Source organism: Crocodylus siamensis, chromosome 2 (genome assembly GCF_052110815.1).
Source record: "Crocodylus siamensis isolate JL-2025a chromosome 2, ASM5211081v1, whole genome shotgun sequence".
NCBI lineage: Eukaryota > Metazoa > Chordata > Crocodylia > Crocodylidae > Crocodylus > Crocodylus siamensis.
Window position 1 is genome coordinate 48,809,187 of NC_143396.1, and position 27,405 is coordinate 48,836,591.

The window sequence follows — 27,405 nt, forward strand, 5'->3', positions numbered from 1 at the left end:
CATGCCTGTAAAAGATTCTAACCTAGGGATTGTACTTCAAACTGGTATTTAGTGTCTCTATTTATTTGCAATTATAATGTGAACTTTTCCATTAGAATTGTTTGATCTGTAATATTCCCTAGGCTTAGTCCACCTGTTCTTCCTCTCTGCTGCAACTCAGAGATCTCTTCTGATTCGTTCTTCAAAATGGAGCCATCTGAGATTTCCAATTGTTGTTTCTTAGCAGTCCTAGCAAGAGAGGTAAGCCCTAAAGAAGCAGAACGGGTCTGCATTGAAAAAAATACTAAATTGAAATATTTCATAGATTATATTTATTTCTGAATATCTTTTAATAAATCAATATACAAAATGCTTCATATATAAGTGACTTGACTTCAGCTTAGCCCCCTTTGTCTCAGAGTGTTCACTGGACAAACAAGACTAAAGACAAGGATGCAAGGCAACAGTTTGTTGAGAGGCAAATGAGAGCGAAACATCTTGGAAGCTTTGTAGCACATCCTTTTGTATTTGGTGTTGGTGCATTGAAGAGAAGGGCATGTGACCAATGCAGTCTGTTTTACTGCTTTATCTTTTTTTTTTATCACAGCAGTATTCTAGGGAGAATAGGTCTGGTGTGCAGCTAGTATCATTCTTTTCCTGTGACCTTTCTCCACTGTCACCAAGGTGCGGTAGCCACACTGCTTAAAGCATGTTGTTTGGAGCCAGTGGTTAGAGTCAGTTAAAACAATCAGTCATCCTGTTTGTCTACATATACAGAGCCCAGGAAGGATCCTAGCACTCCTGCATAACTTGCAAAGACTTGCCAACAGATGAATCTTCTCTTAACATGACTGTGGAATGGAGTCACGTCACAAGGATTGCAGCCCTGTTATAGGTTGGGTTAAACTGCTGAAACCGATAGATTTAAATGTTGCTTGTTTAAAATTGTCTGTAAGAGATAGTTAAGCATATATCCTCCTGAAACAAATACAAAGCTGTGCAGAATTGTGTATGCTCTGAGTGGAGGGCTTTTGGCTAGAAATAGTTTTGGGAAGGGGCATTCGATGGCTGAGAGCGAGCACACAGAAAGAGACAAAGCTTGACACAGCCTGAACAAGCTCAGTAGCTTGACCCAGAGGAAAGGCAGAGAGAGAAGGTTTTCAGAGAATGCCAAAGGAAAGAGGCTTGATGTTATGATTAGAATACAATTGCATTGTAGATACTTGACCACCATAAACTCTTCCTAACTGAAGCAACCTACAACAATCTGAGTATTTTGCCCAGTCACTCAGGCCAAAACAGCCCCTAGCATCATTTGAATGATGTTTCTTTACAAAGTATTTATTTAGATTTAGATCACACAGAGATGCTTGGAATCTTCCTAGATTAAATGGAATCGTTTGCATGCTGCCTGCAGTACAAATTATTTACTATCCATTTACACATACAATGTCATCTCTTTAAAATTTAAATGGTTTCCTTTTGAAATGAAAGAAAATGAAGGATCCTGTTGAAAAGAAATCTAATTTCTCCTACTCAAAGCTGCTTTCATCTTAAATTTATAAATCTTAGATCTTTTCTAATGAGTATTTTTGAAACTAGAAATGCTTGTGTCTCACTTAATTACATATTTCAGAATAAGGCTCTTTCCAAAACACAAGCTTATACGGGCACAGGGTATAAGCTTCTAGTAAAACTACTTAAATGGGCTGGACATGGAACTTTCTCTGTTGCCATTAAGTTGAAAGTAACATCCAGTTTGGGCACTGGTTCTGTATTGTGACTGTGCTAGCGTAGGACTGGGATTGAAATGCCCAATCACTTTGTCATAGTAAGCATAACCTTGTAGTGTTTGCAGTGTCACCCTTTGAAATTGTTTAACAATGACTGGCCCAGTAATAGTTGTGTCAGTACTGGTTCAGTGTTCCTCTGGACTGACAGGACTGTGACTGACAACCCACTTTAAGGTCCCTATGGTGAAGTAGATGGGGAAAATGTAAGCTCGTATTTTTTCTGCTGGGGCAGGGAGGGCCTCTTATTTTTATGGAAAAGCTGTTCGGGTGATTAATCTTAGAACTAACATATGTGAGCTCTATTTGATCATTCAGTCCCTCTCCCAATGTATTACAGCAATACTCTGTATGAAAGGCTCGACTCGTGGGAAGATTAAAAGTTGAAGGGTTCTAGCAGAACAAGAGAATTCCAAGTGAAAAAAACCCTGTTAAATAATTTCCTGTCAGTGCAGGATTTTCTTTTTCTTCAAAAGGGCTAAGACTTCTACCATTTCCCTGGCAGGAAAAATCATGCACTCTGATAGCCCTGGTATGACTTGCCTACCTGCTTGCTGCCTCCAGAAATATGTCCCCTCTCAAACACACTGGAGAGTGAGGGCTCAAAAACAGCCATGGAGAGATGCCCTGGTGCATCTTTGCTAGCAGATTTCCAGGTTTGGAACCCGTGTGTGGCAGCAGGGAGGTAGCCTGTGTTGGGCATAGCTTGGCCAGGGTTTGCTACTGCCATGATACAAACATGCCCTGTCAGGTGTCTAGTTTAAAATTTCTGTTCTTCACTTACATGACAGTTTTCCTTAGCAAGTCTAAATAACCTTTTCCTTCCTTGGTATGTGGATAACTTTCTGTTTTTCACTAATCTGCCTTGGCAGTTGTGTAATTTATTTATGGCTTAGACGAACTTTCCACACTGGGTACACTTCTGCTAGTAACTGTCGTATTGCCCTTATTAATATTTCAGCTTAGGATCTCAAAGGCTTTACAAACATTTGTTCTATATTCTGAAATACTGTGGAGACATTTTCAAACAAGGCATGAGCAAACAGAATCAAAGAAAATTAGGGTTGGAAGGGACCTCAGGAGTTCATCTAGTCCAACCCCGTGTTCAAAGCAGGGCTGTCCCCAACTAGATCATAGTTTCATAGTTTCTAGGGTCGGAAGGGACCTGAGCAGATCATCTAGTCCGACCCCCTGCCATGGCAGGAAAGAATACTGGGGTGAAACAACCCCAGCAAGATGTTCATCTAACCTCCTCTTAAACACCCCCAGGGTAGGAGCCTGCACCACTTCTCTTGGAAGTTGGTTCCAGACCCTAGCCACCCTGACTGTGAAGTAGCGCCTCCTGATATCTAACCTAAACCTACCCTCTGCCAGCTTGTGACCGTTATTCCTGGTCACTCCTGGCGGTGCTCGGGGGAACAGTGACTGCCCCAATGCCTGCTGATCCCCCCTGACTAGTTTATAACAGGCCACTAGATCCCCCCTCAGCCTTCTCTTTTGGAGGCTGAACAGGTTCAGGTCCCATAGCCTCTCCTCATAGGGCCTGCCCTGTTGTCCCCTGATCATACGAGTGGCCCTCCTCTGGACCCTCTCCATGCTGTTGACATCCCTCTTGGAGTGCGGCGCCCAGAATTGGATTCAGTACTCCAGCTGCGGCCTGACCAGTGCCGCATAAAGGGGGAGGATCACCTCCTTGGACCTGCTCGAGATGCATCTGTGGATGCATGACAAGGTGCGGTTGGCCTTTCTGACTGCCTCTCCACACTGCCGACCCACGTTCATCTTGGAGTCAGTGATAACCCCCGGATCCCTTTCCGCCTCCGTGCTGACAAGAGGGGAGTTCCCCAACCTGTAGGTATGGTGCCAGTTGTTCCTCCTGAGGTGCATCACCTTGCACTTGTCTGTGTTGAAACCCATCCTATTCTTGTCCGCCCACCCTTGTAACCTGTCTAGGTCTGATTGTAGCCTGTTGCATCCTTCCAATGTACCCACGTCCCCCCACATCTTAGTGTCATCAGCAAATTTGAACAGGGTGCTTTTTACCCCCTCATCCAAATCGCTGATGATGTTGAACAGTGCGGGCCCGAGGACGGAGCCCTATGGAACCCCACTGCCCACATCCTTCCAGGTTGAGAAGGACCCATCCACTACCACCCTCTGGGTGCGGCCCTCCAGCCAGTTGGCGACCCATTTGACTGTGTGGGTGTCTACACCACAGCCCCCCAGTTTCTTAATGAGAACAGGGTGAGAAGACCGTGTCAAAAGCCTTCCAGAAGCCCAGGAAGATTATATCCACTGCTACCCCTGCGTCTAACAATCTGGTGATCTGATCGTAAAAGGCCACCAGGTTGGTCTGACAGGACCTGCCACTGATGAACCCATGTTGGTTCCCCCTAAGCATGCAGTCTCCTGCTGGCCCCTCCTGGATGTGTGCCAGCAATTTCTCGAACAGCTTGCCTAGGATCGAGGTGAGACTAACCGGCCTATAGTTTCCCGGGTCCTCCTTCCTGCCTTCTTTGAAGATGGGGACTACATTGGCCCTCTTCCAGTCCTCTGGTACCTCACCAGAGCACCACAAGTGCTCATAAAGTTGTGCCAGGGGACTTGCAATGACCCCGGCCAGTTCCTTTAGAACTCTAGGGTGGAGATCATCTGGGCCAGCTGACTTGAATACATCCAACCCCTCCAGAAGCTCCCTAACTAAGTCCTTGCTAACCCGTGGCCCAGGTGTGCCTCCCCCGGGGCCCGAGGGGGGCCCAGCAGGGAGGCGGCTGTTCTGGTCCCTACTTAGGAAGACGGAGGCAAAGAAATCGTTAAACATGTTAGCTTTGCCGTCTGGTGTGACAACCAAGTTACCCATGTCGTCCTGCAAGGGCCCCACATTACCCGGGACCTTCGTAAAAAAGGACTTCTTATTGTCCTTAATCTGGGAAGCTAGTCCCAGTTCCATCTCTGCCTTGGCCTTCCTAACTACCCCCCTACATCCCCGAGCAACTACAGAATAGCCCTCCCAGCAAAGGTTTTGTTTTGCCAGGTCTTAACCTTGAAAGATAGAGACTCCACCACCTCTCTGGGTGACCTCTTCCAGTGCTTTACTACTCTCCTAGTGATAAAGTTCTTCCTCATATCTAACCTAAACTTCTCTTGCTGCAACTTGAGACCATTGCTCCTTGTTTGGTCATCTACCACTGAGAATAGTCTAGCTCCATCTTCTTTGGATACCCTCTTCAGGTAGTTGAAGGCTGCTATTAAATCCCCTCAGTCTTCTCCAGACCGTATAAGCCCAGTTCCTGCAACACAAGTCATAAGTCATGTGCCCTGGCCCTCTAATAATTTTTGTAGCCCTCCACTGGACTCTCCAATTTGTCTACATCCTTTCTGTAGTTCAGGGGCCTAAAATTGGACATAGTTCTCCAGCTGTGACCTCACCAGTGCTGGATAGAGGGGATTAAGTTGTGCTTCAGTGACTTGTTCCACAGCAAATCTGTTGGGAGCCCCAAACCTAACCGTTGAGAATCCCATTTCCTTCCTACAAGCACTAGACCACTAGTACCCAACCTTTCTAGGCTGTGGGCTGGACAAATGATGTAGAATTGGTCCGTAGGTTAGATCTGGTGCATGGGGTCAGCTTGAAGACATGATCCAGCAGCAGGCTGACAAACAGGCACAATGCAGTGTGGGACCCCAGCCCTGCATGTGCCAGATCAGGCCTGATGCCCTGGCTTGTTCCAGCTCACAGGGCCATGTCATTTGGCTACACAGCTTGGAAATTTGGTGGCGGGGGAGCAGTGGCAATGTTAATTGTCACCATTCCCCTGCTGACAAATTTCCAAACCTGTGTGGAGCCCTGCAGGCCAGATGAGGCTCTGTGCTGGTTCTAGCTCATGGACTGGAGACCACCACTACAAAACCATAAACGTTTTTGAAAAGCATGAGCACATTACTTTGAATGCAAGGCAATACTTGTTTTTTATTCCCATTGTATTATTCAGGAACTTTGTTAGCAGTGTTTTTCACAAATGACTTGAGTTCTCCTGCTTGATTCTGTAGTTAAGTTAGGTCATTAATGACCTCAGTCTGTTGCTTTACATATATTTGTATTTTTTCTAGAACATACAGTGGGGTCATAATGCTGAACTTGACAATAGCTATAAGGTATCTAACTAAGGGATTAAAATAATATTTTGGCTTAGCTCACTACTGTCTCCTCTTTAATTTTCAGAAGGATCCATCTGAGTCTGTATCTGTTAAAGACATTTTGGCTCGTGCTGCAGCCAAAGGACTATTAGAAGGCATTGAAATAGAAAAACCCTCAAAGAAAGAAGAGAAAAAGAAGAAGAAATCAAAAGTAGTGCAGCAAAGAAACATGCCTAAAGATAGCTCAGCACAAACAAAAATTGCAGAATTCTTGGGCCGAGAGATGGTATCTGTTAAATCTAATTCTGAAATTTCAGTATCAAAAGCAGTTAGTAATTCTGAGAAAAAAAATCTGAGCCAAACAAACAGTTCTGTTCAAGGGAAGAAACTGACCAAACCTGTCTCAAACTCCTCCCTGCCTAGGATGTTGAAGAACACACCTAATCCATCAACTATGAATAAAGTCCTTGAGAAACGGACAAATATTAAGCCACGGGCAGAAGATAAAATGGTTGTACTAAAACCTGTAGAGATAGTTCTGCCTCCAGTAATGGTGCCATACTTCAACCCACAAGGCAACAAATCCAGAATTGCAGCTCACCATTATTACTATCACTGGATTGGAATAAAGAGCTCAACACATGGCTTGCTTGTACCGTCTGTGTCAAAAAGACTGATGAAATCGAAAGAAACATTACCTTCAGCTGTGATTAAACATCCTCAACCATGGCTTTGAAGATGGACTCCTGTTACCGGTTTGTAGATATAATCACTTATATTTATTTAAAGTGTAGGTGATTTTCTACACTTAAACTACAGCATGCACTAGCTACCTATAGAGATCCTTTACAGTTCATACCTTTTTCATGGATATTATGGATATAGCATGGGACTATTTTGAGAAAGGGTCAATAGATTGTGTAGTTGCTTTAATCCAACTTTAGATTTTTAATGTCAAATTCATATAACACATCTAGAGATTATTTAAATCACTGGGGGGGAGCTCAAGAAGTTTTATATAGCTAATTATCATTTAAAAATGTGACAAAATTTGGAAGGTGCCTTTCACCAAAACTTTTTGCATTTTTCCCGGAATGTGGAATTTACGATTAATTTTCACAAGTTTTATACAGCATTCTAAAAAGTGCTTCATTACCAACTTCAGCTTTCAAGTGGTTATTTCTGAGTTTGCTAAAATAACAATCATTATTTATGCCACTGGTGAATGGGAATGAAAGTCAAAACAAGCCAGGCTACTTTTCTAAAATTAGAGGTGGATTTCTGTGAATGACAAAGGTGTATGTTCTCAGCTTAGATATTTCATGCAGGCATCTGGGGAACACACAAGTGCATACATAGTCTTAAAAATGTGTCCTTGTTTCCAAGCGGATGTACTTTAATAAGCAACAGCTGGAACATTCAGAAAAATATTGAACAGAAAACCTCATGTTAAAACTGCATGTGTACTTGGATGCTAAAAAATGAAGGCTGAATTAATATCAAACATGAGGCCATTGTGCTGCCATGGCTTTTAAAATTTACTTCTCAGGCCAGGTGGAGCCTGAAAAATCCCCATTCTCTTTGAACCACTTTCTTACCATTCATTTTGTTCATGGTGAAAAGTGCTTCTGTCAGGTACAGGTATGCTGTATCTAACAAATGTGATTTCTTTTATGTACCAATATTGTTCATTTAAACAATGACTTTATGCGTGTCTTGGAGATCGATTTAAATTGTTTGAGCCAAATGACGTGGGTTAGGGGAAGAATGCCAAAAAGCATTTCTAGTTCTTTGTGAAGATCAAGTTAAAATACACTGTTCTTGAGATTTGTCTAAAATCTGATGTTCTCAGTCATTCTAATTTGTAATTAATATATTGTTGCATCTTGCTTGGTAGATTGTATTTTCAATCTATAAAAAGTTGTTAATGTTTAGGAACAACATTTATTATTAGCTGTTTCAGTATTTTTAGAAGTTTTTTTAAAGTTAGAAGAGATGAGATGTGCTTGACAGTAGGCTATCTTAACTCTTTCAGTGTTCACAGGCCTTTTCTGAACTTGGAGCAAAGAATAACTTCAAGCCTTCTTTGCTGTGTTTGAAATAATTGCTGGATATTTTCATTTAGAATTTCTCTCTAAACATTGACATCAGCTAGCCAATTCAGAGGTATTATGTAGTATTTTTAAAATAGGTTCAGGTTTAGAGGATAATTTTCTATCATTTATACTTTAAGCCAAAAGTATATGTACTTTAACTTCATAAATATATTAACAGAAATGATTTTTTTCTATTGCAGTTGGTAACTTGCTAAACTTCCCAATTCCTACATGAATGCAAAATAAAATGACAACTATTAAATGCCTACATTAGTGCTATACTTTGTGCTGAAAATCTAAAGGTGAAAGTCTTGACCTCTCCTCAGGACTGTACAAAAGACACATTTACAGTTGATCTGTCAGATATGTAGTATCATCAGCCCCACAGGTTAAAAATTGATGGGAATTTTTGAAAACCTTAATTGTCACTCAGTCGTATCCTTCCCAGGTGTGTGCACTTATATCAAACAACTGTGCGTGGCCAGCTTCTCCAAAGCTAAGCAACATGAACTTTCATTGCTATGTCTGCCCAGCCCCTAGCACAGCAATGAAGTCTGTTTCCATTTTATCCTTCAGTGTCATTCCTGTTCCTGATGTACTTATGACATTTCCAGTCCTGACTTAAGGCCAGTCAGCTCCTCCTCTTTTCCCAAGTTGGCTGCTGCAGTCACAGTGATGGGAAAAGCAGAGAAAACCATCCTGTTGCTCCAGGAAAGAACAGACCTGCCCTGAGCAGCTGAGCTTGTCCTGCTTATTCCTTTCCTTCTCCAAGCCTGGTATGCATGTTTGAATCCTGACACTACCTTTTTCCTGCAGAAGTCCTTACTGTGAGCGTGAATAACAGCAGCAAGCTGTAGGTGAAAGGTTCACTAGCTCACTAAAAATTCATTACAATTGCTTCCTGTCTCACCGTCCTCCCATCCCTCTGGGTAAAGTCTTCTAGGACTTCTTAAAGGCAGTATAGTGGTAGGATTATTACTGCCATCCTCTCTTTAACCCAAGAGATTAATTTAATCCTTTTAAGTTACCACCAAACAATTCAAAATGCATTAAATCTCTTTCCTTCCTTAGGACAAAGGAAGTGTCCAGTGCTGTTGAACGGCATTTCCCAAGAAGTATACCAGTTTCCAAATATCATGGACCAGTGACAAGAGAGACGAGACATTTTATGCAGCTAAATTTATTCTCACAACAGATTACATTTAATGTGTAAAAGTGGTCAACAGCAACAAAAAAAAAATCCTTTTCAGATTCAGTCAGCTGCTTTATGTAACACTGAACTCTGATAAACAGTGGGTGTGTTTTCCTTTCTCTTTTGCAGATATTAAAATAAATCAAACCTACTTCTGCTGACTGTACAGCACAGGTTTTAGCAAAGTATTAAGATAACTAAGCCTGCCACATAAAGGAGTAATGGTACTAAGGTGTGGGCTCTAACACTTGAGCCAATATCAGCTATTGAAATAAGAATAGCTCCATTTTCCACAAGTGATTTACTAACACTTTCATATCCCTGCTTCAATGATTTATGGAACGTTTGATACAATTAAAAGAAAAGGAATTTAAAATCTTTGTCTATGGCACAGAACAAGCTCAATCTATTCCACAGCTTTCCATTCCTCTTTTAAGGGCTTATGTTTTTGGTTTTTTTGAAGCGGTAGAAGTAACTGCATACAGCATTCATCCCCAAGAAATCTTCACTGTAAGAGATCCATGCCCTTTTATACATTTATTTTGTTCCTGTGCAACTGTCTGGTAGGTGTCTCATAATCTTTTTTTTTTTTAAATGAAACAGTAAGTAGTTTAAATAAGACCTAAAGAGAGCACCAAGGCTTGCCGTAGCTTTCAAAGGAAAGGCTTCCAACTACAGACTTTTGCAGTGCCAATAAATCTTGCTTCCTCAATAGAACGTTTTAATGAGATGATGTGATATCTGCCTCAACTTACTGTTTGCATTTAAAAAATAAGACGACAGCTTTACACATTTTTGCCATTTCTTTTACATACTTCAATAAAACTGACTACAAATTACAAAACCCACCTTTTTAGGCAACCTATAGTACACGGAGATTACATAGCATGGGAAAAGTTGTGAGACCATTTCTAGTAAAGATAAGTCAACATAATAAAGCAGGATATTTCAGTAAAAATAGAATAAATAAAAATATTTTAAGCTATATTTAACAGGTTAATTAAAAAATGACATGAGACGTATGAGGCATAGTGAACATGGCTGTCTGCTTACAGGATCACTAGATACAAAAATGCATAGATAACTGAAGTGTCACTACAACATTGGGTAAAACACTAGCATTTGCTCTTTCACACGCACCATACATACTTTTTGGCCATGGCAGAAAGTGTCTTAACCTATTGTTTTAAGATATTTGGCTTTGCAAAAAATTAACCCTTGTTCCAAACACTTAGGTTATACACTTAGCCTTGAAGAGCATAAAGATCCTGTTGGAAGCCAAAGAGACTACTCACATGTTTAAGGTACCTGGGTTTTGCAGAATCAAGGTCTTGGCCAGTATTTTGGTAAAGTATACCAGACTATTTTTAAGACAAAGTATATGCAAATGACACCTCCAAACATTTCTCTTTCATCTCCTCACTGCTTTTTGGGATTGCATATATGACTCTTATTTGTTTTGCTACTGAACAGTCTGGACAAAACTGCACCACAACAGGGAGTGGCTAATGTGATTTTTAAAGCAACTCTATAATTATAGGAAGAACAGGTCTTGGTTTGGCCATCTGGGGAACACTGCTGATAGCTATATTATTTAAATCTCACTGATGTGGGACTGTTGTAAATCTCAATCCTGGCATGCTTTCAATTTGAAACTTGAAATGCTCACTGTCAGGGTATTTCCTATAATTAAAAAATGGCAAGTGATTGGTTCAGGAGAGTGATAATGAATATACAGCCTCCTGTCTTCAGACCAGTGATTACAGAATCAACCAGACTGGTAATGGCTGGGGACTGTTATCATTTAATAGCTGTTTGGGAGCAAGTGGGAAAAGAGTTAGTTTGAGTCCTGCTTTTAGTGACTCACTGATATCACCAGTGTCAGAAGCCAGAGACAGAAGGAGCAAATGTATATGGAGGCTGCTTCAAACCTTGATTCTCCAGAACAGGATGAGGCACACAACTACTATGGTGAGGGATTTAAGCATACACCTGAATTTTATGTGTGTGTTTAGTATCACATATGCACTTTTAACACCTTGCTGAACTGGAACCGCAGGCTAAATGTATATCTTTGTGCTGTAGTATCCTGTAAGAGGTCTCAGCCAGGTCGGTGTCCCTTTGTGCTAGGTACTGCTAAAAGAACATAAATAATAACCGCTGGCCTAAGGAGCACTTCAGTGCCACCTCCTCCAATGCTACCCCCAAAGCTACAGTTAGGTATCTCACTCTGGCCCCTCAGCTGCCCCATTTCATATAGGCTCAGTTCATTTAACAGCTTTTTCCCCTGATGTTTTTAATAGTAATTCTACAAGCTCAAAGCTGAAATGTATTCAGCTACCTCATACTCAGCCTAATTCATTTACCAGAGGGGTGCCCATATATAGCTACCAACAGTAATTTTAAGGGAAGAAATACAAGAAAGCATTTACTTAAAACACAAAACCCTTTTGTGAATAAAGAAAGACCAAATAGGTCAAACTGTGGATCTGTCAACCTTCAACAATCTCTCTTCAGAATTAGTGTCAGCACAGCTAAGTGTATTTAAAACTCACAAATCTGGGGAAATACCTTATGGTTTGTTGCCAAGGAACTTGCTGTGGTGTGGACCAACATAATTGGACTTTTTGAAGCAGAAATATCAAAACTAGGTTGTGCTACTAGAAGCCCCATTGTCAGAACAACTGTATCGCTGTTTCAACCTGTTGTTGAAAGCTGCTACAGAAAGGGAATGAATGAAAGTAAAACAAAACTCCACAGGACGAGGTACACACAAACGCAGCAAAAATGTGATTGTTCTTCCTTTGTGCCCATGTAGGTTTTAACTGGACCACAAATTCTCAAGTTCCAACGGGAAAAGCCGTGTCACAAGGCCTTCACCTGAAAGCTTGTTCAGAGAAAAAGGTCATAGTTTTATCTAGGGAAAATGGTATAGTTTCCTTGTCTGCACAATTCTGGATGGGCTCTGCTGACTTGGGATAGGGATAAACCCTATCTGAAGCAAATCACATTTTTGTTGCATGCTGCAGGACTTTGGAGAATAAATTTAACAGCTACCAGGTACACGTGTCTGTCTGAGGATGAACAGGTGAAGCTGATGCACCCTGATTTGTATTGCTTAAAACTTTTCCAATATCTTAAGCATCAGTTTGGTATTAAAACAATTCTTCTCCAAGGTCATAATATATAAACAGTAGATGAAATATGGTTAGCATGGTTCAAAAGCATTTCAGGGCGAGTTGTTAAATAGTTCCTAGACTGATTCCAACAGACACTTTAAAACTAATAGGTGCAGTTTTGGAAAATAAAACTTGGTATTTATAAGTCAATGGTAACTACTCAATACCTACTCCAGTGTTGAAAATAGGGAAAAGTGCTGTAGGATTTAAGGTTTGCTTGTGACAAATCCAGCTCAAGATGGTGAGACTATTAACTCAGGCATCATTCACTCCAAGCTTTTTAGCATTAGTTCTCTAGGAGGGATGTGGCCATATTCTTTGTGTGTGTGAATTTAGGTAATGTTCATAATATTTACAATCAGAAATAGACCTTCCATTGCTCATGATGTAACTCACTGACAGGAAAAAAATTATTCATGCTTCTTTTCATATCACACGATGGTGGCAAGAACAAGAGAACATGCTTGTCTAACATTGTTTTGATACGGGTAAATTCTCTGAAGACAAAGCATCAGCAATTTCAGATGGAAGGCTGAGCATCATCAGTTCATTTTCCTTACTGTAGCTACTATATTTTGGGTTAAGTGTTACAAGAATCCTCTTATGGCATTTCAGTGACAGGGCGTTTCTGTTTCAAAGTGTCAATGAGGGACAACACTCCTCTTTTTACATTAGTTGTAACTCTTCTGGTCATCGAGTCTGCAGGAGGAGGTGGTGGTCGAATTTTCTGCGAAGGAGGTCTGGCTACTAAGCACTTCTGATACCGTAACTGTAACAAAGTAAAGGAGTTCTGAAGTTGTTAGTACATTCAATAGCTTCAGATCAATCAGAAATGCAATCTGTTTTTATATTGTACGGTCAGCTCTTCTGAATCTGTATACAGACAGAGCCCTATGGAAACCAGGAGGAAAGGGGCCAGCATATCTATGGGTGGAAATGGCTCTAGAGCACAGAGCCTTACCCTAAAATGGGTGGGCAAAATACAGCCTGCAGGCCAGATCCAGCCCATGAGGCCATTCTATACAGCCCACGGGGCACCTAAAAAATTTAGGAAATTCATCTGTCCTTGGTTCCTGTCAAAAATAACAGGAACCAGGGGCAGTAGGACCCAGGGGAAGCCCCGGTGGGCTCCTGCAACAGCTTCTGGGCTGGGACACGTGCTGTCCCCCCCATATGGTCTTCATCTTATATGTATATCGTTCACAGCAAGTCTTTTGAGAACCGATGGAGCTTTTGCTGTTCTGCCTCTCAAAGCCAGAATGGTTTTCCAGATCGGCCTAAAGCATCACATGAACCTCTGTCTTTATTTTAGAAGCTTATGTGGTGCTAGTTTCTACAACTGTACAGGTTCAATGACTGCTCTCATAATAGCACTAAAATTACTGATAAATGGTTCTGGGCAGACCTTTGCATTTGTCTTTGATGCACAATTTGACATTGACTGGAAGCTGTTTTGGGAAGAGACCATCTCTTTGTTCTGTCTGCACAGTGTCCAGTACAGTGACGGCCTAGGCTGTTGTTTGGACTCCTGAGCACTGCTGCATAGACCATCCAAAGCTTTTAGGTGCATTCTGCTTTTCTAGATACCACCGAACAAGTATCTGTGCCTATGATAGTACAGTACAACCTAGATATCTGGCAGGCTTACAGTCTTATCCTGCCCCCACTGCCCTCAAAGGATGAGGGGTTTGCAAAGTAAACAAGGTACACAGAACTATAGTGAACAGTTCTGTAGGATGTCTGGGGTGTTCCAGCTGTTTGGTGAAGATTTTATTTCAAAGGCATGCTTCTCCTTCAGCTCTCTCTCACTGCTTTGTCCTTAATTCAGCAAGCTGCTGTGAGTTAAGCTGGTTGCAAACCACAGGAATACAAATGCTCTGGACTCCACAGTACAAAATACTATAATATAAATATGCTCTTGCTTTTCTTCTTTTAAAAACATGCTGAAAGATCTGTATATTTGTTACCTGAAATCCTTCAATAATGCCATGGAGCTCAGGGCCTTTAAAGATGAATTGCACATGTAAAATTTCAGAGTCTGATTTTTAAATGTAAATGAAAACTTCCCATAGGTCAATTTATGTCTATAATTGGAATATCTATTCCAATTTGGCAAGGTGCTAGAGAGGCCCAGCGCTTATCATTACTTGTAAAATGTCTGTCAAATTGCCCAGTGCCAGAGAATCATATAATGAGAATAAAGGGATGGGAGATAAGCTTAGAATAGGAGCCTTATTCCCTTACTTCAGTTTGAAGATCTCAAAGAATGTTTATATTTGAAGGACTAAATACATCACTTTTCAACTACCACAGGAGTGAACTGCAACTCTGGAATGATTACAATTTGAAGGAGTGAAAGAGTCAGTGATCGCTACAACTCCATTTGTAAAAGATCACTTACCATGCAAGCAGCTTGAACAGCTTCTGATACATTGCCTGCATTTGGCTCACACCAAAAAACATGGCACTCAAAATGCTGGTTTCCTGTATCCATAATGAAGGCAAATGTATGGATATCTTTGCCCACTCCCATAAAGGACAGGAATCGTACACGACATTCCACCATGATTTCTTCTTCATTCTGGTCAAGGGGTAATGATTATTCATCATTAGTACAATGTAGCGGATACATTTTGAATTGATAAATACCCAAATAAGATGCCAGAAGTAATGCCAAATTAATATGATGTATACCTACAGCTTCATCAACATGCAAGGTAGATACTAAGGTAAATTAACTCTGAAGGTTAATTTAGGTTAACACCAATGAGAAAAGCAAGACTCCAGTGGTTGCAACTCATATTAGGTATATGTCTTGCATAAGAGAGGCTGTGGTGGCTTAAAAAATATATCAGGTCCAGACATGAAAAAAAAAAATTCCCTTAGTTATCCCCTAATTATCACTCACTCTCCTAATCATCAGTGCTGAGAAAGAAGGATAATTTAGGGCTGCAGGGACAGAGATGTATTTCTTAAAGATTCATTCTTACTGGTATATCTGGGGACATGCTCTATAGAGCAGCAGCAGCATGAAGCAGGTTAAAAGAAACTGCTCTCACTTCTCAGAGAGTAAGAGAGGAGTACAGCCTGGTAGGGTAGGACAACAGTTTGGTGTTTAAGTCCAACAACATTAGGCTTAAAACTCTTAGTAAAAGGTAATGCTAACACCAGGACTGTCCCTAGGTGGGGGTATCAACTGGGGCAACTGCCCCAGGCCCTGCAGAGCCAGGCGGAGAGGCTGCGGTGACTATGCTGCTGCTGGCTTCACGCCTGGCTACTCGGCAGCCCACCCCCCCCACCCCCCGGGCCTCTTGCTGCCGAATCCGCCACCATATTCCGTGTGTCTGGAGGTGGGACCCTGCACCCTGCTCAGGTTTTCTCTGGCTAATACTTTGCTTTCTCCCTACTAAACATTTGCAGTTATTTCTAGGGGTATATTTTGAAGGGCATATAAAACTACACCAAAAACAAAGTGACAGGTAAGATACTTGATGCACTGTGTTAAACACTAAACCAGGAGCTTCTTTAATCTCTCTGTCTACCAAAAAGCACTCATCTGCATAGAGAGACAGCACTGAAAAGATGTCAAATAATGGAATAAACTCTAGGAAATGCTATTACAGATGGGTTTTTCTAGTTTGCTGAGATTGCAATATTCAGATTAGTATGTTAATACATTCTAAACAAAGTATTTCTGCCTCACTGTTTCATTGATGACTGTGACGGTGGCATCAGCAACATTCATGGTAACTGGCATCCAGTCTTCCCTGCTCAAGGAAGTCATGAGACTCTCTATAGCATTGTTCAGTGTATCCATTCCTAAAGTATAAAGGGAAGAAAAAACAGGATTATAATAGTCATAAATAAAAAAGAATAAAATAGGTATTAGTTCCATGTTGAAGTAGAAAAAAGACTTCTGAACTACAAGGTGTTTGACGGGGGTGGTGGTAGGGTTTCAGAAGATTTTCATGTTATTAGTTCACGTTTTATTTCTCAGTCTATAAAAGCAGAATAGCTGCCAGAATCCTGACACTTAAGAGGACGGCAGGTCATTTAGGTGTCTCATTCTATCCCTTTAGGCCTTCTCCTTACTCTTCTGGGGAAAGGTGCTACAAAAGGGCCTTGCCCCAGCAGCAGCCCCTCAGCATCCTGCCTAAGGAAGTGTGGGTCTGAGCGAGATCACATGCACTAGCTAGCCCCATGCTCTTTCCCTTTGCAGGCCTAGCAGTGAGTTGTATGTTGCTGGAATACAAGTAAAGAGTGCTTCTGCTCCCTGCCCTCTGCCCATCTGGCTATGGCTAGCCAGAATCGAGCCCCTTAGATACTATGCAAGTAATGTCTATGGTTAGATAAGAGCACTAGTATTACATACCCACAGGCTTAGCTACAGGTAACATGCCCAAGTACTGCACATGGAACTTCTGTACCAGCTCTGTCTTTGGTGTTGGGAAATCTACTGCATGGGAAAAAAATCAATTTCTGTTTATCAACATTCACAGCAGGTAAAATATACTTTTATTTCACTGACCATAGAAAATAGCTTACCAGGGAACTGCACTCAGAAGATATTGTATTGATTACAATGGATCTGCTCCCCCTCCAGCTTAGACAGGAGGGATATACCAAGTACTTTCTAAGGGAACTGAGGAGGAGGAGGTGATACAACTCTTAATTTCTGTAAACTAAAACTGGGTCATGTTCTACCACTAGGATATAAGGCGATATTTGTATAAACATGTCACTAAGACACACAGAGCAAGTGTCACATACCATACAACTGGGCACTCTATTTTTAATGCTATACCTACTAAATGTCCCACCTGTGTGCCAGGACAAACCAGTATCTCTGTCTGAATAGCAACTGATGCAAAAAACCACAAACAACCCACACCCAAAAAAACCCCCCATGACAAAATAAGGGTTGAGATATCTGATGAAAGCTAGTGGATTTAACACATTTTTGTATTAAGTTCACTAGAAGATGTTTGTATATCTAATCTGGAATGCTGTCAAAACTTCTACTATTAATCTTACATTAATAAAAATACACAAAGGCACTCTTCTTTTATGATGCAGTAAGGGGTGCAGCAGATTGGCTTCTTCCTAGGCTTTGAACCTTACAACTGATGCTGAAACCCGGAAGAAGTTTGAATCTGCTGCAACTCCTCTGCTATAAACCTATGATTAATTGGAATACATTTTACTTGTAAGCCAGCCTGGCATAGCATTTCCATGGCTAAATTGTATCTTAAAGTAAATCAGAGGAAATGAACAAGTCAATATAACCAAACAAGACTGCATTACTCTGAACACAAACAATAACATATTTTTAATGTAACAAAGACTGTCAGCTACAGTATTTAAAAGATCCTGGTAACCTTTGTGTCTACTACATTTTAGTTAAAAACAATATTATTAAGGCACTCTCTAAAATGGGGCCATGACATGGATATTAAATTCTGACACAGTACCTTGCAGAGGAACATCTAGGGTGGCATTTGTCCGGTCTTGCAATGAGCTGCAAGCCACAGCTTTAGCATTCTTCCGTTCAGCCATAATCTGAAGAAGACGGCGATAATACAGCATTTTTTCCAACATATAGTATAGTAGTAACTACAAGTATAAATTTACTCTTATTACAACCCTAATCTCTGAAGTCCACAATATATCAGATGCATGCGATTATAAGGCATCCTTTTAAGATACTAAAATTAGTTTTCCTTTATTTACTTACAATTTTTTTGAGGCATAGAACTCCAAGCTCCCTACATCCATGACAGATATAGGAAGAGGAAACCCAGTCTCTAATCTGCACTTACTACTGCTACAAATACTACAGGAGATTCTTGTATTACTTGTACATGTAGTAGGCAAAAAAATTTAGACAGAAGTAGGGCTTTTAAACAGACGATACCATTTTAACAGCTCTTTTCAAGTACTGTTTCCCAAAAGAACATAATTTAATCTAGTATTTGACATTTGAGATATAATTTGCTACTATTATTTTTCTACTTAACATCCCACAACTTCCATTTATATTAACAAAAAATCTTTAGACTGTACACATTGGTCCAATTCCTAGAGACATCATGGGTTTCAAGAATCTATAACATTCATCTTTCCATAGTTTATTGGTGCCACTCACACCCCTTCCAAAAATTCTTAGAGTCATTTCTCATCAGAGATAAAAAATAAGAACAAAAGAAGGCAATAGAGGACTGATTATATAGCACCCTTCAGAACTACTCAAGTGGTTAGTAAAAGAATAGGTTATTTAAATTCACTTGCCTTAGAACAGATTTCGTGCAGACTTGTGGCAATGGCTTTTGCTGGTGTGTCACATCGAAATACGTGACATTTCAAAATTCTTGTGTCTTTGTCTCTTGCTACATAAGCAAAGTCTCTGTGCAAAAAAAAAATTAACACATTAGAAACCGCTGCAGCTACAAAACAACTGCTTTAATTTAAGAAGGATATGTCTGAGTTGTCAGAGAAAAAAAACATTCCATAGCCAAAACAGAGCCACAAATGCATTAAATTGCATATCCATGGAACACATTACTAAGCTTTGATGCTTAATGTATATAATTAAAGAGCTAATTACAACTTGCTACCATTGAAAACTCATTGAACTTTCAACCTATATCTCCTACTGCTAATGTAAATGTATGGGGACATTTACAAGAATATTTCATTAAATGCAGAAGGAAAAATAGATAAAGGAGAGAGAAACTGTTCTTTTCTTTTTATCTTCTAAAATTAAGGCAAACGGCATACAACAGCCTGAATAAAGAAAAAATGTTTTTGGAGTGTTATAGAAAGTGCTTATAATACGCAGATAGCAATTAAAGATCCTGTTGCAGAAGAGAAATGTCAACATGTAAATATGATGTCAACCTGCTGAAATAATAATTGGCTTAGATTTCTGACCTTGCTACTTTTTCAAATCTTAAATAACTTTATGGCAAATGTCTTGTAACGACAACAACAACAACAGATGCTTTGCACAATACTGACCACTCATGGGCAATCTTTGCAGCACCTAGAAGGGAACACCAAGCTTGTTTTGACCTGTGTCCAGTTCCTTCAAGGGCTGAGCTTGGTCCAAGAACACAAAGGCTAGTGCTGAGGGTGGTGATGGCAGCGGTATTTGATGGGGCCTGGAAAGACTTGGCAGCCATTGGCGGTTTTTCAGGACACTCAGTCCTATCAAACCTGTCCCTGGCCCAAAACTGTAACATCTTCAAAGTGCTGCACTTCTAATTTATCCTCCCAACCCTTTCCAAGAGGCAGAGATTTCTATTAATTCGTTTTGTAGGTGGGAAGCCTGAAGCAAGTACTGCAGTGCAAGCAGGCCATGCGCCCATATAGGAAGGCACGACTGAATATACAGCGAAGACAATATGGACCACGCAAAACTGCTTCAACTGTTTCCCTCTGCTGGCTACTGCCCTCCTCGATTTCCCCTTTTTTGTCTCTTGAACAGTGCAAGTCAATCCTGCTTGGTCAGTACTTCCTGCCAACCTCAGATCTCTGCCTTGCTCTTCCCTTCCACCAGTGGAGGGTCCAGTCAAAGTATACTGGGTGGGTGGCTAGCATTAGATTAGCCAGGGACAGCTACGCCTCAGACGCTGCATCCTTCCTGAAGATCCCATTTGATGCCTCTGTGCTTAGAGCAGGACAGAGGACAAGTAAGTCCTCCCACCAGCTCCACCCTTTTAGGGGATCAAGGAGTCCTCATACGGGAGGAGACACCTCCCCAGTAAAAACAGACCATAATATATACATGTGTTCTGCAGGGAGTTAGTACCCCTGACAGGGTCTCATTTGATATTGAGTTAAGATTATTTTTGCTTGTTGAAAAACAAAGTTGAGGAATTTTATACTGAGATTCTCAGAGGGAGGCTGGAGGCTTTGGAAGACAAAGTAAGGCAGTGGTGCTCAGCCTCTCAGCCCCACGGACCATGCGAGTGGGGAGGGGCCCATTTGGTGGCCAGCACCACCCCCTCCCATCCCCTGCACTCCAGATTTTGACCAGACGGTCTAGCCCTGAGGCTTGACACCGCCTCCGCCCAGCTCTGTGAGCCGGGATTGGGTGCCAGATCCAGTGTGCAGGATCTGGGGCTCCCTATGGGTCTGGAGGTTTGGCAGCAGAGGAGCTGTATCACCGTTCTCCCGCTGCCAAATTTCCAGACCTGCGTGAAGCCTCATGGGGGGGCAGTCCTCACAGTACAGTCAGCTGGATATGGCCCATGGGCTGGAAGTTGAGCACCCCTAAGAAGTAACTTGGCTTCGGATACCAAAGGAAGGTGCAGAATTAGGCACGTCATCTGACCATTTCTGCCAAAGCTTATCACCCACGAAATAGCACAGTTAGGTTTAAATCACTGGCTTTCCATCAGCATCTCTGCAATGAATGGAACAGCAGTTCACAGCCCAGGCCGCCTGCTGATATAGGATATTATCAACACATAGGTGGCTTTACATTTAGTTAAAATTCACCAGGTTCTCTTTCCAATTCTTACTAATACTTAAAAATAAGGATTAAGAAAAACCAAAACCCATGTTTCACAATTATGGGATTGTGGAATACACTGGACCATGTGTACATCACAAGAGCAGCAGTCCTGAAGGAGCCCCATTACTAAGAAACTTTGGTAGTGCCTACCTAGTTACATACTTTTTTTTGTTGCTGCCATGGACAGTAAGCTCAATATTCAGCTGATATCAGTCAGAACAGCTCCCTGGTCCAGCATTTCAAAAGTAAAACTAAGAATTCCAGATGGTCTCCTTTCACTAGGCCTTAAGGTGAACCACGGGAAGGGTTATAGTTCAGCTGTACTAGAAAACTACTAGCTATAGAAAAAAAAATGAGCTTGAGAGCTACACAAAACTTGTAAATGTTATACCTTTCACGACTAACAGCTCTGCTGAAGGGCTTGGAGGCAAACTGGTAAGTGATTAGGGTTCTAAAGCCGTACTAACACTTCAGAAGAGATTCCCAATTGGTTTTGGCACGGTGAGTACATAGTTCTGAAGCAGTTTTGAACTACCACCTTCTAATTTATTCTTTATAACATTTTTGTTTTTCACTTGTCATTTCACTTGGAAACATTTAGTTAGTTACAACTGCAACATGCTAACCATGCTCTCTAAACTAGTGATTCACAACCAGAGTGCTACAGAGATCCATTCAGGAGTGCTATGGATAGCCACACAATGTTAGACTGTTAAGTGTGTGAACACGATTCACAAGAGAAACCCAAAGATTTCAAATAAGAATCCACACTGTTAAAAAAAATTCTGACCCATTGTAGTCTTCCTGAGTTCTTCGTAACACAAGAATCACTCTATTATTTTTATTTAGTCAAAAAGCAAACATAAACTAAGAGCTGACATTTTCCACTGGTTGCCTTAAGTCTAGTGAGGGATGCCTTGAGTCTAACAAGGTTGAGAACTAGTGCCACATCCATAAACTAATGGATATGGAATTGCAATCATAACTCTAAAAAGGTGCTTTTAAATAGGAATTCTCTCTCTCTTTCTCTCTCACACACAAACCCCTATGTAAGAAAGTTAATTGGTAGTGACTGTGGCCTAAAGCTAGCAGAAGACATGCATGAAGTCAGACTCCAGAGTACTTTCCACTGTGGGATCAGAGTCTTATGGAGTATTGAATTAAAGGCTAACATCTGTGTTCACAATAACTTGTGAACTTAAAAGGTTGTTAAAATCCATTTTATTGCTATTTATTACCATTCACTATGCACCTCAATCAATACTCCTCCTTCAAGAACCTGTAAACAAGTGAGTTATGAAGGGTTTTTTCAAGCTGATCTTTGAAGAAGAGTGCCCTATGTTACTTCACTAAGTCATTTACAATTGCCCCTCAGCAGAAACCTACTATAATCAAAAGATACCTGTGCAGATTCAAGAGTCCTTTGTAATCTCAAGGCCAGAGAAGACCATTAGCTTGGAGGAACAGTATGTATAATTTCAAATATAAGAGATCTGGTAGTGTTTTCTGTTAGGGATAAAGTTCTCTGTCAGATGGTTAATATATTATAAAAAATATACAACATCTAAAATGAGACAAAGCCACAAAAGCAAATCCACTACTGTCTGGAAAGCATGCTATTTTGCCAGTGAAATCTAAGATTATAAAACAGCATTAGAAATTCTTGCACTCTGCTTGACTGGTAGCTGTGGCAATATCTTGGCACATTACCACTGCTTTAAATTACTTTGCTTTACTGAATAGCATTAGACAATGTGCTCCTAGTTCACAGATGCATGTTGCACAAAAGCTCCCACAGCCTAGGGAAATCCTGCCCTGTTTCCTTGAGTCTCACTGTTTGACTGCAAAGATATCAAGTCTTAGCTCAATATGAGCAAAATGTGCCATTATTTAGGATGCACCCCATTTCTTAATGAGACACTGCACAATTAAAAACTGACCACGCAACTAAAACAGGAGGCAAGACAGAACTAGTTAAAGACTGAACTCTTTTAAAAAATAGAAAGGAGGGCCACAGCAGGCTACAATTATGGTTTAAGTCAGAAGCACAGTGTTTTCTGCAGCAGCCTAACAGTGAGAGGGATGGGCTGGGGGTGTCTTCTCAGAAGTGTCAATTCTCCATCTAGGTTGTATTGTGGAAAACTCCTATTGACACCGAGAGTCATACACATCAGTAGGGGACATGGAGACCATACAACTTCTTTTGAAACCTAATTCCAAGCCCAAAGTAATTCTAGAAGGCACCTAATTCCAAATCCAAAATGCTACTTCTGTCACCACCTAGCCAAGGTAACCAGCCTACATCAGGCATCCTGTGAGGGCACAGGAAAGGAAACCTAAGAGGCAGTAAACTCTGCTATGTGTCCATAGCAGAAGCTACTCAGCAGAGTGGGTAGATCCACCTCTTCACTAAGCTGAGCCATGCAGATGCTTCATATCCTGACCCCATGCAATGTTCCATTGTGCCAGGTTCTCTGCATTCACTGACGGGGCAAACTCTGCCTGTGAGTATATTTATTTCAAATGTACTGCTTTTCATTATTTAAGAAGAATTGATAGTGACCCCTACATTTATGTTGCCCAAAACTTTCCAGGATAAAGATTCTTGTGATTTTTTTTCATTTAAGAAATGTTAATGCCTTTATTGTTTGCAGCAAACCTTTGATATTCAGCCTCAAAAGCCCCTTAGACTATAAGCGCCTTTTATTTGTCCCATGAAATTCTATTCAGATTCAGATGCGTGTTAAAATCACCGTTTTCCATTTCCAGCTTTCTCACAAAAGGTTGGCAGGATGCCAGGAAAAAAACCCCACTGAACATTTTAAAGGGCTTGGCCCATGGCTTAGCCAGCAAGCAGGCTGGCCTCATAAGGTGACTGAATTAAGGAGGCAATCTTACATCAAGCATGCCCAAACTGCTACTAGCATTTACAATCTGAATACAATTTTTTCTGTATAATTTTTTTGTATGAAATAGTCTACATTCCATAAGGCAGTATCAAACAGCATCAGTGGCAATCATAACAGCAAAAATTATTCAGTAAAGGATTTTTATCAAGTTTCAGTAAATATACCACCACAATGATGTTTCAGATTGCAATTGTGTGCTTAGCTTTCAGTATGTGAAAAGCCCTATTGCATGGGACTGACTGCTCATCTGCAATTTAAGCATGTGCATTAATCTTCGCAGTCTCTGTATTTTTTTTAGTAGGAGAGATTGTCTCTCTTCAAAATCATATATTATGCACAAATCTGCAACACCATCTGCTTCCAAATCATCAATCAAAATTAGTAATCAAATTATGGTCTTTCCTTCTGACAGGGCACACAGATTATATGCCAACTTCAATAATTCATCAAGTCACTAAATGTCTTAAACATCCCTAAATACAGTGCTACAACACAGTATACACTTCTGTAATAGTGACATGGACATTCTTTGAAAAAGCATTGCAAATCAGGTTGCTAAGAATCTCAGGACTCCTGTAGCCAAGACTAACACTGTTGTATACTTTAAGGAAACAAAATAGTAACTTTTCACTCTTGCACAAAAGTTATTAAGGATATGAGGGCTCTAGTTCATACTCTATCTCCATTGGCAATGGTAACTTAACTTTTGGAGAAGGCATGATGACATTCTTCCAAGTGACTGGGCAGACAGGAGGATATTGCCTTCGAGGATAAGATGCCTTAAATATTGAACAGGTCACTAAACTCATCATCTCTGCTTTCTCCTCCTCCCTGTCTTTCTCTGGAATCCTTCTGGGTCACTTACTGTTAACCTTAATTTTGTCATGGCTCACTTGAAGTTGATTAACATTTAAGTGAGATTTATGTGAAACTAGCACTCCCAGTATGATAAAATGCAGAACCCAAAACGTTGCATGCTGGAAGCTTCTGGCAAAGGCAAATTTTTTCTTGTTGCCATTTCTATTGCTTTGTCTTGCTGGAAAATTAGGAGGAAAAGTTAAATGTTTATGGATCAAGAAAACTACATATTGAATACGGAACTAGCATGGGTTTAATGCATCCAACTCTTAAATGCATTGAATCCATGCTAGCTCCTTATTCAATACCATGAGATATGATTAATTCTTCAAAGTTCCTTCAAAAAACTATTCATTTGCATAAACCAAAGCATGTGCAAAAGTCTTTGCAGGACTGGGGACAGAGTTCCCAATAAAATTCCTATCAACATTAGTATAAAAAAGCAGTAGATTGCTTAATAAGCAAATAATTTAAGGTCTTCAGATTACAATGTTTGCCCATAATTCTTTACTTTTCCTGATGAAGTCCTACAGTGACTGAGAAGCAAAGGATTTTTTTTTGGTGAAATCTTTCACTGGACCAACTGTGTAGTTGTGAGATATGTTAGATAAACCTGTGGACACTAAGGGCTTTTATATGGGAGTGGAGGTGGGAAGGGCACTTTAGTTAGACTGGCTCTAACTAAAGCACCTGGCACATGAAACAAGCTTGAGCTAAAGCATCCTCACTGCCATTTTTAAGTGCAGGGACACTGATGCATGAGATACTGAAGTCTGCTGGAGTGTGCCCTTCCTCAGGTCACCATCGAGCTACGCCAGAAGCCGATGAACTGAGATTTCAACAATATAGCTTAATATTATTTTTAAAACTGGATCCCAAGAGAATGGTTTCTAACATACTTTGAAGTATTTTGGGATATGCTGAAAAAAATGGATGCTTTCCCAATTAAGCTTGCAGTGACAATTTTCATAATCTGTAACTAACTACACCCCATGCTACCTTTGAGGTAACCTCCAGTACACATGAACAGAGACTGGATCATTACTCTGAACAGAAGCCATAGAACAGACTGAGCAGGAGAATCAATGAGAATTTTATTTTGTACCAGACTAACTTGGCTCTGTTGAACAGTAGAAAAATATAACAGAACTCTCTTATTAGGATGCTCTTTTGGAAAGATTATTAAGGGAAGAGGCTTTTTAAAAATGGTTTAAAGAGATATAAAGAAAAAATATGGTATTAAATAAAAATGGGAAAACAAGAAGGAATTTCATCTTTATTTGATCTTTTTCTTTTTTAATTGGTAAATTTCTGCATTAATTGACCAGAGCTCAGATATGCAGACCTATTTAACACCTGGGTAAGCACTGCTTCAACACTCAACACTGGGTGAATGTAATCATGTTAAATGGAATTTATGCTAATGCTTTCTTGTTTGAGTAGCAGTCATATAGATTTGGTATCATTCCTCTAAAGCCTTGGGAGACATCCCAATTAAGTGCCCCCTGAAAAAACGGCATGTGCTATATTATCTTCCCACTCTAAAATATTAACTTTTTAGCAGTTTTAACTCTTTTTTGCTAAAAATAATATTTTAGTGTGAAACCAGACATTTTTAATCTTAATAAGCCAAATCCAAGCAGCTGTTTATCAGCACTTACATTAAAACCACCCTAAGGCAAGAACACTTCTATTTAAATTGCTTTTATAGATTTTTATTTTACAAATTGAGATAATAATCTCTGAAGCTAGAAAGTGCATCCTTTAAGCTCAGCTGCAAATTGATTTGACATGGTCAAGAAATGCAAAGAAAAATTATGTCAGTTTCTAATATTTTCACCAAAGTGAAACATATAACACTGCTGGTCTATGTAACACTTAATGGTGGTCACTAGGGGACTGTCTGGTCACGTGATACTAGTTCTCTTTGTTCCGTCTTCTACAAGCCTAGAGATGAGACTCTATTGCAGAGAGTTGCCTGCAGACTTGTAAAAGCAGGCAGGAACAAGGAGGAAATCTAGCCCTCCTTCACTACAGGATGTGAGAGCTCCAGCAGCAGCCAGAACTATGTAAGAAAACAGGGAAACATAAGGGATCAGAAACTACCTTAGGGAATCAAGCTACCAATGGGGCTAGAGTTGTCATCCACCAAGAAGAGATGGATGTTCTGGGAAACATAGACCCGAGCAACCGGGGGGCATATGCAAATGAACAGGATGCTGCGCGGGGAGGCAGGGGGAGAGCCAGAATAAATGGGAGGAGAGATGGAATAAGGTGAAAACCTCTAATAAGATTTTTCCATGTCAGCAGTTGCTCCCGTGTTAATATTCTACACAGTCTCAAAGAGAAGGGAATATGTTTCAAAAGGAACTCTTTAGCAAAATGTGGTTCAATGGTCAGAGAATGTTTGAATTAACATTTTAAATAATGTTTTGCTGACATTGTTCTTTTATCCAGGTGGGGATTTCAAACTAGGATTAAGATGCTATTAAGAAATTAAGATACTGTCTTCAGTGTCTTAATTATGACAGTCTTCACAAAATGTTACACTGTAACCGTATGTATTGCATTATTATCCCTTTTCTAAAATGGAGCCCAATACAAAGTCTGCTCATGTCAGTGGGAGAAACCGGAAAAAAATCCCCCCCAGACTATAAGACTCATGATTAAGTGCCTGTGAGGATGTGGAGAATTCCACGTATTAGCAACTTTAAAGCAAGACATAATAACAAATCCCACCCCCTCAC

The 27,405-nt window shown here is 40.5% G+C and overlaps 2 protein-coding genes across 25 annotated transcripts in view; one reads left to right on the forward strand and one right to left on the reverse strand.

Moving 5' to 3' along the window:
- The window catches only part of NSUN7 (NOP2/Sun RNA methyltransferase family member 7), a 49,236-nt gene extending 38,415 nt beyond the window's left edge, over nucleotides 1–10,821 (forward strand). For both annotated transcript variants that reach the window (XM_090035828.1, XM_090035827.1), the window contains 3 exons: nucleotides 123–240; nucleotides 5,992–6,661; nucleotides 9,074–10,821. In XM_090035828.1, coding sequence (XP_089891954.1) covers nucleotides 123–240; nucleotides 5,992–6,642 — 769 coding nt within the window. In that variant the 3' untranslated portion in view covers nucleotides 6,643–6,661; nucleotides 9,074–10,821. The remainder of the gene's footprint in view (nucleotides 1–122; nucleotides 241–5,991; nucleotides 6,662–9,073) is intronic.
- The window catches only part of APBB2 (amyloid beta precursor protein binding family B member 2), a 291,766-nt gene continuing 274,122 nt past the window's right edge, over nucleotides 9,762–27,405 (reverse strand). For 13 of the 23 annotated variants that reach the window (XM_090035804.1, XM_090035801.1, XM_090035806.1 and 10 more), the window contains 6 exons: nucleotides 18,662–18,776; nucleotides 17,845–17,986; nucleotides 16,746–16,829; nucleotides 16,077–16,192; nucleotides 14,775–14,954; nucleotides 9,762–13,142 (listed from right to left, as the gene is read on the reverse strand). In XM_090035804.1, the coding sequence (XP_089891930.1) occupies nucleotides 12,975–13,142; nucleotides 14,775–14,954; nucleotides 16,077–16,192; nucleotides 16,746–16,829; nucleotides 17,845–17,986; nucleotides 18,662–18,776 (805 nt within the window). In that variant the 3' untranslated portion in view covers nucleotides 9,762–12,974. The remainder of the gene's footprint in view (nucleotides 13,143–14,774; nucleotides 14,955–16,076; nucleotides 16,193–16,745; nucleotides 16,830–17,844; nucleotides 17,987–18,661; nucleotides 18,777–27,405) is intronic. The other 10 variants (XM_090035818.1, XM_090035812.1, XM_090035811.1 and 7 more) reach the window with 3 other exon arrangements.